A 12053-nucleotide genomic window follows, 5' to 3' on the forward strand; every position below is an offset into this window, starting at 1 on the left:
AAATTGCTGGCCCTGGCAAATTTGCAGACCATTCAAATTTATCCTGCGCAAAGTGTACAGGAATCTACTAAAGTTAGGTCTCTGAGAACTCCTCAGGGGTTGAGTCTTAGTTCCATCTTCTGAAAGAAGAGGCAATGCATCTCTGTCTTCAGGCACATCAGTGGTGGGTAGTTCAGAGGGCTCCACAATGGAAACATGGATCTGAGCTGTGTGACTCTTGGGCTGTGTAATATTTTCAGGACCCATGGTTTTCCTGGGGTTCCTAGGGGTAATGGTGGAAGAGTAAAGGCAGTCAATAATGAACCTCTGTTGATGGTGTTTGCAATTTTGCTTGCTGGTACGTGCCTTTACATTGCATCTCAAAGTCTGATACTTTTAACTCTATGTCCAGTCTTTAACAAACTATTTGACTTCAGCCAGGCATTGTTTCCAATCCCGAATCTAGAAAACCAGAGTGTGTTCAAGTTTTTTTTTTTTTTTTTTGCCACTGTTTCCTAATAGGTCTGTGTGACCCCAGGAGTATGGCCAAATATAACATGGTCCTCAATTTCTCATGAGCCAAGCCTCTTCTATGTGCCCCATGGCCTTGAAGGTGGTACAGGTTAGTGTGTGACCCCCTTAAGGCACTCTTGGAAGAAATTACTCTTGAATCAGGATCCCTAGTCTGAATGTATCTTCAGTGGACTGTCATAGGGAAAGCAGAAGGGCTTCCACAACACCTGGACAACATTTTTGATGGTCTGGTCACGGGTTCATACTGCCACAGGAAACCTGGTGAAGTAGTCCACTAGAATTTGATGGTATCTGCCTTTTGACGTGTTCAGTTTAAGAAAGTCAATCGTCAGTACTTCCAGTGGGGCAGACTTGTGTCAAGTTAGAGTTGAAATTGGGAGTTCAGCACCCTTTGACAAGAAACATCACACAGTGTCAGAATATTTGTTCAACCAACTGGAACAGACCCACATACTTGAACCATGTGGATTTTCTCTGCCACAAAGAAGACCTGGATCATTCACAGTAGAACCTGCCAGGTCACTAATTAATCATTTAATCGTGGGGGAACATTTTTCTGTGGTACAGTATACCATCTCTCAGGACAGGATGGCAACATTTACTCACCAGTTTGTTGGTTTCTGGTAGCAGCTTTGAATTTCCTCTAGGACTGGGCCACAACCATAACCATATTCCCTATATTAGGGGGGCAACCACTGGATCCACTCTTTGTGTTTCTGTCCAGTTATACTCTTCCAGTGCAAATTCACCTACTTTTAGGCCTTCCTCCAGTTAAGTCAGGGATTCTGTGACTCAGTCAGGGTAATGTGACTGCATAGCAGAGTCTCTATAAAACTCTATAACAACAGAGAGTTGGGCTGAGAATCATTACTTCAGTTAAACAGTACAGAGTACAGTTACTTGCATTTGTCCTCATAGACAATGGCCCTCACAGTGAAGTCCAGGGTAGCTCTGGTAACACAGGTGAACAACTGGAGGGATCCAAGGACAACGCACCACCTCATTGGATCTGGTATTAATCAGGGAGGGGATCCCCACAGTAGCCAGGTCTTTTGGAGAAGCTGTGGGCTAATTGGCTCTGGCTCAGATACCCAATTACCAGTTCTGACAGTGGAGGGCCTCTCACCTGGCTGCAGATTACTTACCCAGCTACCGCTGCCTCACCGAGTGTGGCCTCTCAGACCTTCTGAGGGGGGGAAGCAAGAAAACATATCTTCCCTGGGCATGTCCAGGACCCAGGGAGTTGTGGAAAAAAGAGTAAAAGGGGCCCGCACCTGCATTGGGCCTCATGCACAATGGACATTATTAAAACACCAGTAGCTTTAGCTGTAGAATGCTGCGTTAAAGATGCAAGTTTTTCTGTGGTTTGCAGTATTTTAGCATAAATGCAGAGTAGCTGTGTTTTTTAGCATTTTTCAGAGTTAAAGCATTTTTACAGCTGAGAAACTCCTCTTTAAATCCACTAGTTCTGGGGTTATTTTTCAGGCACAAAACGCCCGCCAAAAACTGCTGATAACAGCCTATCTGTGCAGGGACACAGTCAAAACACAACAATCCAGCGCTCAATGGGTTAGAAAAGAAGGCAGTCCCACAGCAGATGAAAAATAATAACAAATACATTTATTCAATCTTTGTATTAATAAAAACCAATCCTGTATTAAAACAAGGGAAATGGAAAGAGGAGCTTACAATGTCACCAAGAATCCACTGAGCAGCGAAGAACCGATAATGTCCAGGTTGAGTCAGTTCACTTACAGCTAAAAGGAGGGGGGGCGGCCACCAGTACCCCTGCTGTGTTGCAGCCAGAGATGGGACACGCTCGCCAGCGTGTGGATGGTGATCTGACGTGTGGGGAGAGGAAACGGTAGCAGCGTTTCAGCGGGAAGATGGAAAGAAAACTCCGTCCCATGTATGTCAGTGACGTCAGTCCAGCTGAGACACTGACACGGGAGAGGGAGAAAGCCGCAATGCTGCGATGTAATAGCCGTTGGTCTCTCCTCTACACACGGGCACGTGACAAGCTAAACGTTGCAGTGGAGGTGTAAAGCACACTGCTAGAAGTCAGAGCTGGGTTGAGGAACTGGGGTGATACTCAAAGCTACCAATAGTTGCTGAAGATAGTTGTCATAGATGATGATAGTGGATGGGACGCGGTGACTCACAAGCGGTGTTGGGTTGTCTCGACGACACGTTTTGCGCGCATGCGCTTTATCACATATGCTGGTGCTGGGGGGTCCGGATGCATATTCCACCTCTCATCACCATAGAAACTACTTATATGTATGGAGGAGCTGACTTTCACCCTTTCACACTGAGGAGGTTTTCAGGCATTTTAGCACTAAAAAAAGCGCTTGAAAACTGCCTCTCATGCCTCCCCAGTGTGAAAGCCCGAGTGCTTTTACACTGGGGCTGTGCGCCTGCGGGACGGGTAAAAAGCCCTGCAAGCAGCATCTTTGGGGCAGTAAATAGAGCGCTCCTAAACCAACCTTTCCCCTGGAATGAATGGGCAGCGCTTCTGAAGCACCTGAAAAGTGCTTCTAAAGCGCCACAACACAGGCGCTTTTAACCCCTTTTTCGGGCCGCTAGCGGGGGTTAAAAGTGCCCTGCTAGCGCCTGAAAAGCGCCGCTAAAACATCGGTAAAGCGCCGCTAAAACTAGCGGCGCTTTACCACAAACTGACCCCTCGCCCCGGTGTGAAAGGGGTCTTAGATACAAGCTAAGCTTGTCGTGAACAACACAAAGGGTATGTACAACCTTTCTACAGACTTTCAGTTTTGCATTGAGTGAACTTGCATGTTTGTGTCTATGCAGGAGGGAATGTGGTGCACTGCAGATGCCAGCTTGGCTTGGGGTAAACGATGACTAACCAGGAAAATCCATCCCAGGTGATTAACTTTCAACCAGGAGGCTTGGCCAGGGAGCATCAGCTAGGGTTGTGTGGCTACAACAATACAAATGGTTCCCAAACTGACTGTTAGTAGCTTCATTATTCTTTTATTCCTTCTGGCTTTAACCTGATGTACAAATGGGAGTCAACACGGGGCTCACATAAGTAACCTGTCAAAACAATCTTCTCTCTACAGGTTTAAATAAATCAACAAAAGATTTCAATTAATTTGCTCTACACATTTAATTATACGAAAATACACATTTACTTTATAGAAGTTGCTACAGGTAATTAGCAACTTCCTTCACAAGCAATGAGTATACACCTGTAATGCTGTCTACTAGCAGCCGCAGTGAACTTTGGAAGGTCTTTAAAACGTTTTCAGTGTTTGAGTTGAACTGAAAGTGCTTTGGTTTGTTAATTAAGTTTGAAGTTTTGTAGTTTTTCCTGGAGACATACACACAGTGACACACCAGGGCTATCTGTTAAGCAATTTGTACCATTTGAATTCACCTAGTGGCTTCCACTTTGATTCTTGCACTTGAGTCTCTTTGAAATGCAAAGCTGTCTTTCAATGCAAATTGTATGCCTACTGGCCCAATAAAAGGCTTTAGACAGGGAGGTGCCTATCAAAGTGATAGCTAGTCAGCTGCCAAGGAAGGTGAAGGGAACAGCCGTGAACCAGGAAGAAGTGAAGCAGAGTTGAAGAAAACTCCAGGAGAGAAGAGACAGCTGGCCAAGCAAACACATTATGGCAGTGGACCCATTGGGAAAAATTTATGTGGGTTATCTTTTTGATAAGGAAACCAATATGTACCCCAATCCTGTAAGGCATCCTGGCCTGAACCTCAACCACCAAAACTATGTCCCAGGTCCAGCACAGTATTCAGATTTTGCAAGCTATCATCATGTTCCTGGAATTAACAGCGACCCACATCATGGGCAGCCTACCGGCACCTGGGGTTCTCCCTATGCTCCAAGCAGAGAGGATTGGCACTCCTATCCACCAGGACCTGCTCCATCCTCAGCTAACCCAGGCCAGATTGGTTTCAGCCCTACAGATTTTAATCCTGTTCAGCCACCGGGCTCTGGACTCTTACCACCTGCCATCAACAGCTCAGTGCCACCCTTGTCTCCTAACTCTCAAAGGCGCAATCCTTATGACTGGATGAGGCGCAGTGGAGTACCAGTCAACAACCCTACCAGTGGTAAGTAGAATACAATACTGACTGTGAATAAGAGCATACATTTTGGCATGGAGCATAGGTTTTCATGTTGTCTATCTATCAATAGTTCTTAAAGCGCTTACAGTTTTTAAAAAAATGTTATATCATTTAATCGGGTTGTTGTATTTCTTACTGTGCCTATTACAATCTTGTACCATAGCAGGCTTAAAGGTTGCATCCTGCAGCCATTTCATACATTATTAGCAAGCCAGGTATACTCAATGGCAGTACCAAGGGGCAAGACTTAAGCATTGCTCATCATTTGCTCATCATTTATCAGCTTGTTTTTTCACCAGGGTGAAACTTTTTAGGAAAAATTGTTACCTAATGTGTTTACTATAATTATTTTTATTAGTATTGTTGACTTACATACTTATTTTTACTATTATGTTCACTTACATGCATTCTTAAAATTTTAGGCATATAGATCTTACAACTCAATAAGTTTAATGTGTTAAACATGCATTAATAAATTAATGCAATAGTGTTTAGATGTATTTTAGACACGTGAGCGTGTCTCCACTGGATTAATCTGACAAAAAAATACCGTGCAATAGACCAAAAATTTACAGGCACTGCTTCTCGGGATGACGCAACCTATTTAGCATAAACAGTTTTTTTTTTTTTAAATTTGCAAATATTTTTTTTCACATTGAACCTTATATAATGTTTATGAATGGAAAACAACTATAATTGCTAAGTTCTGGCCATGGTGTAATAAACAAAAATGGGTAAAGGGCAATGCAGGAGCATGGTTTCATTTTATACCTACTACAAGTTGATGCAACTCAGCAGGAAGGAGACATACCGGTAGCTTCCTATACAAAATTGCTATGAAAGGTAGCCATTTGTCATTGTGTTACAGCTGGCCATACATGAAGGGATATGATCATATGATATGTTCAGAAATGAATCACGGATATTAGCCACATTCATCCACCTATTGGTGCACGTTAGGAATTTTTCCAGTTATAGCTTGCAAGATGGAACTATGAGTAAAAATGTCCTATGGTTATAACTTGCAATGCGGCACTGTTTTTAAAATGTAAGCTCACAGTGAGATTATTGGAAAACTGCAGATATGGTTCAACCTTTTTTTCTCATTAATTTACTACTAAATCTGCTGTTTTTTACTACTAATCTACTAATTTTCTCTTTAACGTACTACTAATTCTCCTGTAAACCATAGAAAGAAACACAGATTAATACGAAGAGCAAGAATTATTTAATAAACCCTTTTTTGTTGGCTATAGTCCCTCAGCAGACCCAGACTGTTTTTGGTCTAGTATAAATGGGATCAAGGCATGATTAACCACGCTTTTCTATAGAGATTGTTGGGTCACCAATATCCAATATTGCCAATAAAATGCTTTACTTGGTCAGCTGACAGTAATACGTCAGCAGCATGTACACACGATCTGAAAATCGGACGAAAAATAGTGCTTTCGACGCGATCGTATGATAATCGGATCATTAGTACAAAGCTTTCGAGAGCCGATCACAATAGTTCATCCGATATTATCCAATCGGACAAACAGGAAATTTTTTCTCGTACGATAGCAGATTGTATGATGTTAGTTTAATCAGTACAGTCTGAAAATACAATACAAATACACTACAACATATCACTTCCGATTTTTTATTCTGTCGTGCGAGAATTTACGTTACTTTAGTAAACTCTTCAGGTTCGATATATACGACTATCATGCAAAAAAAAACAAAAAACGGACGATCTGTCGTCCGATTTTCAGATTGTGTGTACGGGACATTAGAGAGAATCAAGAGATCAAAAACAAATGAGCCCCTGAACATGAGGCAGTTCACATACTGGATACAATAACAATCTGCTATCATATGCGTCAGCGGCTGGATTAACCTTACAACGTAAATTCATTTTTTTCCAGGCTCATCCATGTCGAATAATAATAAGTATCAAGAGCTCAAATTTTAATTGTGTCTCTAAAATATTCTCACCCAAAATGTCAGAGGTTTACGCAAAGGAGGCAAAACAGTGAATTTTTCCACTGCTGATTTATTAGCAATGGTGTTGTGGATTTCAAACATAAAAGCAACTTCTGCAGTGTCTTCCTGTGTACTACACGGGTTTGCTTTACCCCATATTAAAGTCAATATTCTGTGATGTATGAAATGTAAATATTTTACAATAACTAAAAGACGAAAAGATATATCGTATGCAGCTAAAATAATCGTAGTTTATTGTATCTCAGTATCATTCTAACTCTTGCTCAATTCTTCAACATATTTTTCTCAAGTTGTCTGTTCTGTCAGCAAATATGAACTTCAACCCCGGTTTATAATGTTGTGCGTTACACATGGCCCATCTTGCGTTTTATTTACATTATGTATGCATACACAGATGCATATTTAATATCATGTCAATAGTCAAATATACAAAACCAGTGGCAATAGTAAAAACATAGTGGCCAGCATTTTAAAATAATTATAAGGGACACTCTTGCTAAAGTGATAAAGATATTTTCCATTGTGGCAGATGTATTTGTTCGGCACAAGAAAACATTTTCGTTTCACATTTTAAAAATATTTTTTTATGATTTTCATTATCATTATCAAACAATAACAACACAATGTGGTATAAAAAATTTTGTTATTAAGTATTTAAAACCAAGGATACATTCTCACTCCTTCAGGAGGTTTATTTATTTATTACAGGTACTTATATAGCGCCATAAATTTTTGTAGTGCTGTACATATTTATTAGACATGCACATCAGTCCCTGCCCTCGAGGAGCTTACAATCTAAGGTCCCTAACTCACATTTATACATACACACACTAGGGCCAATTCAGACGCTAGCCAATTAACCTACCAGCATGTCTTTGGAGTGTGGGAGAAAACCCACGCAGCCACAGGGAAAGCATGCAAGCTCCGTGCAGGTAGTGTCGTAATTGGGATACAAAACAACAGCCCTAATGCTGCTCGGTAGGAGTGCTAACCACTTAGCCACTGTGCTGCCCTTGTTTTAAAATGTAATATTTATACTAGTAGTAATAACAACAAAAGCTAGTGAGTACAGAATTTAAAATTAAAAAGTATTGTTAACAGAATTAATAAAAATAACTAGATGATTAGTATTCAAATCCAGGGACAACCCTACATAACATCTATGATGTGGAAAATATAATATTTATATTTGTTTTCATGTTAAAAATCAAATATGATATCCAACATGTTAATTATTTTGTTTATTACAATAAATCTTTATTGTGAAAAAAAAAATATTTATAATAGCAGTTGTAATACCAATAGCAAATAATAATACGTATTATTCTCATTAGCAAAATAATAATAATAATAATTCTTTGTACTATTGTTTTTACTATTAATATTATTAATATATATACAAATTAGGGAAATAATAATTTCCCTTTGGGATGTAACAATTTCCCCTTTGGGATTAATAAAGTATTCAGATTCTGAATTATTATTATAGTTATTATTATAATAATACAAATTATTTTTACTATTGCATTTTTTATATTATACTTCTGTAGGTATTGATGGTGATGAATATTGGTATAGAGTGTGCTTCTATTCCACCAATAAATATTCAAGGATGAACGGTAACTCTGTAGATCAAAATAATATACATTATTTTATTAGAATACTTTTACTAGCTATCTTTAGTGGGAATCTTTGCAGTAAAAGTAAAGTGGAACTGGAAATAAAGCTCCCACTCTCATGTATGTAAAGTATCGCCGAACACTATATATTTTCAATCCACAAACTATTCCAGACTTTTGTGCATTCTATAATCATATGGTACCACACCGCCAAAAAAAAAAACTGCTGGTAGTCTTTGAAGCAAAGAAATATACAATATTACATTTCCTACCTCAAGTACACCAGCTTAGGTACAAACCCAAACCATCACCAGTATTGGCTATTCCCTGAAGCCTAACCCTTTTCTCAAGACTGAAGACCACAATTGTTTTCGGATCCAAAAGGTCTTGTAGCTCTAAATGTCCATTTTATTGGATATCGGTATTAAATAATATTGTATCTATCTAGTTTAAATTAGTGCAAACAGGGGGAACCGCACCTGTAGGTATATAGAGGCATTCTATACTTGAACATCTAGACCAGCTTTTATCAGACTGGATTCCTTGGAACCCCAGGGTTTCCTCAGAATCATTGGAACAGTAGAGTGTCTGCTCTAATTTCTAAGTTAAGCTAACGTGGACCATGTTAGCTGTTTGTAGGGCAACTTTTTTTTTTTTTTTTTTTTGCATTGACCACCTTTGTAATGGCCATTTTCTCACCACTAATGTAACAGAGCAACCTTTCCACTGACAATGAGTGTAAGGTGGTCTTTGTCACATTGACCACTAATGTGGTGTGGGTTAAGCACCATGAGCTGTAGATATAATCATTTTTAACAGGATTTTCCTGAGATCTGAACTTTCATTTAAGGGTTCCTCACTGTTGATACAGTTGAGAAAGGCTGATCTGCTGGGTTTTTTAATTATATACTAGTACATTTTTTATGAGTGTAGCCATATTGGATAATTCTCTGAATTTTCCAGAAACAGCAGGGTTCCTAATTCAACGTGTAAAAAAACAAAAAACAAAATAAAAATTGGTAACTTATCTCCTAATTAATTGTCTAGAGATGCATAAATGAGTTTTGTGATTAAGATGTTTTACAATACTGTGACTCTAGCTTTATATGTAACAAAATATCTCAGTTCATTGTTGATTGTTTAATGTGACTGCTAGTAGTAATATGATTATGTGCTCTTATTATGCATACACAGATTATTTAGCAATAATGCATACTATGTATATGATAAAACATATCAGTCTTGGGAGGTCGTAATCTACTGAAGACACTAGGAACGGAAAGATTTAGGTATGCCTATTCATGATATTAGTGATATGGCATTAGGGTCATATTTCAAAACTAAAATATCTTCAGACTTTTTATTCTTGCCTGTTTGTTTTTTGGTTGTTGTCACAAAACTATTTATAGGTAATTTATGTATCAATGAGACCTTAAATGTATTGTCTCCATTTTTGAAAGACTCTATAGTTTTAAGTGGCGGTCAACAATAGTTCTGTAAACAAAGTTAACCTAAAAGAGAAAGAATGAGGCTTTGGATGAATTGTTTAGAGTACCAGTAATACAATCTAATTAAGAAGTTTCTAGTGAATGGGTGGCACACTATATCTATACTATTCTGAAACAAAGGTTTGTACCTTCCCAATTGTTTTATTCATTGTGTTGTACAGCATTGATGGACAAATAGTACTAACAAAATTATGGCTACCCATTCACAATATTGTGATGGCTATGCAGGACCTTAAGAGGTCATACGGAAAAGTAGCAAAGAGATATTTCTTGACTATTTGGTCAAATTGACTGATTTTGCATGCTATCTTCCTTCTATTAAAACAGTAAAAATAGATGAAGCTGTTTACTACTTTGGTGGTCTTTTTTTCTTTAATTTGTGCATAGACCTACAGACTATTATTGGATGAGCCCAGATGCTCAAATAAGCTCAGAACCAGCCTTATTTGGGTAGAACAATATTGATGGGATAGGAATCATTAATCTAGATGAATGCCCATGTATATGTACTCTAGCTTTATATGAAGCACCATTTCCTAAACATTTATGCTAAGTACGCATGATCTGAATATTCGGACAGTGTGTACAGCCAACTGTCCGACAGAAGCCGGTCTCACAATTGGCTTCAGTCGAACGGGCATGCTGGAATACCAGCACTCGCCCAGCAGCCAATCAGCGCCGGCTGTGAGCGCTGATCATTGTGTTCTGGAGGGTGAGGGGAGAGGGCTGGCAGTCCCCTTGTCAGAACACAATAGCACAGCAGTGGGGGGGGGGGAAATCCCCGCACTAACACCGCATAGTTAGTACGGCAGCCCCTGTTTTTTTTTCATTTAGCCCGCTAGGTTGAACTTTAAATAAAAAACTTAACATGTGTACTAGGCTTTAGTCATAGACTTAAAATAAGGGTTTGCAGAATGTTCACCCATGTAAAGACAATCTTTCATAGACGAATGTGGGTAAAATTTGTATTTTGTAGAGATGGAAGTTTCAGTTACCAACAGTCTTCTTGCATGTCTATTTTGTTACTGAAATATAAATGAATATAAAATACATACTTCCTTTCTGTACCCGCAAGCATACTGTCAATATGATCCCTTTTGAACTTTTTTGGAGGAGAACAAAAAGCTATTATTTATAGAACAATCTTTCAATTGTAATAATTTTTATCCAAGGGATTGTCCAGAGTCCTGGACACTGTCTTGTGCTTATAGTAAGCCTTAGTGCATTCTAGTTGGTGCTGCATGCTCAATGTTGTTAAAAAATTACTAGATTCTATTTAATAAACTTTTTAGGACCCATTTCTGAAGGATACATGGTGATATAGGTTTTATTAGTTCTACTCTATTAAAATAACTAATAAAGCAAAAGCAAGCTTGTAAATGGAGTACCTTATATTGTTACAAATAAATATGAAGCTTACTTGATGCATTTGGGAGAAAAATAGAAATTAATTCGAAAAGGCAGCAATTTAATTTTATTTTGCTTATTTAAATATATAAAACGTTAAATGGGTGTGTGGACAAGGGATTATAGCGGTGCTAGGGTCAGGAAGATTAGAGAAGAAAAGATAAAACAAAAAATACTAAAATTACAAATTTTATTAATAGTCTATCATAAATACAATGTACATTATAAACAATTCATACAGTAATTATACAAATTTTGTGGATACATGTACTGTAAGTGACCCTAAGAATGGTCAAGTGGGCCAGATGGCAAATGGCCGTTGAAGGAGGGGGGGCTCATTTTCCTACATGTTTCGCCAAAACATTGGCTTCTTCAGGGAACAGGAGCTCATAGGGTGGATATATATAAAAAATTCTGTGTGGTGGACATAAAAACACATGTTAGAAATATTAATTTGACCAAACACTGCATAGTAAAAACAATAACACATTGCAACTGTGGCTGGACATTCATGCAACCCCAAGCTCCACACCACTAAACGGAACTGCGGACATACCTTAAATATATGGATTAGTTAAAAAGATCATTAAGATTAAAATTATTTATTTTAGAAGTAAATTGTTTTGGATCCTTAAATATTAACTTAACAACAAAATAAATATGTATTGAGAAAGACTAGAAAATATGTTTTCAATATACAAATATGCCATGTGAGTTTGCTAGATTTGGTTAGGATTTGTTTCTTACTGAGTATTTATTAATATTTATAACTTTTTATTTTCAAATGTTATTACAGTTTGACTAAATCAAATATTTTATTTCCTTTTGGTTATAAGCTCTAATTTATTGTCATACCATACTTTTAGATTATTATGAATGTATTTTGCCTCATCATGACGTTAATAGGTAT

At 38.2% G+C, this 12053-nt stretch overlaps 1 protein-coding gene across 1 annotated transcript in view; it reads left to right on the forward strand.

The window, feature by feature from the left end:
- The first annotated feature begins 4013 nt into the window (after positions 1-4013).
- Positions 4014-12053, forward strand: part of CDX1 (caudal type homeobox 1) — a 42070-nt gene continuing 34030 nt past the window's right edge. The window contains exon 1 of the mRNA XM_073621083.1: positions 4014-4608. Within this exon, the coding sequence (XP_073477184.1) occupies positions 4152-4608 (457 nt within the window). The 5' untranslated portion in view covers positions 4014-4151. The remainder of the gene's footprint in view (positions 4609-12053) is intronic.

This window comes from Aquarana catesbeiana, linkage group LG03 (genome assembly GCF_042186555.1).
Source record: "Aquarana catesbeiana isolate 2022-GZ linkage group LG03, ASM4218655v1, whole genome shotgun sequence".
Taxonomy (NCBI): Eukaryota; Metazoa; Chordata; class Amphibia; order Anura; family Ranidae; genus Aquarana; species Aquarana catesbeiana.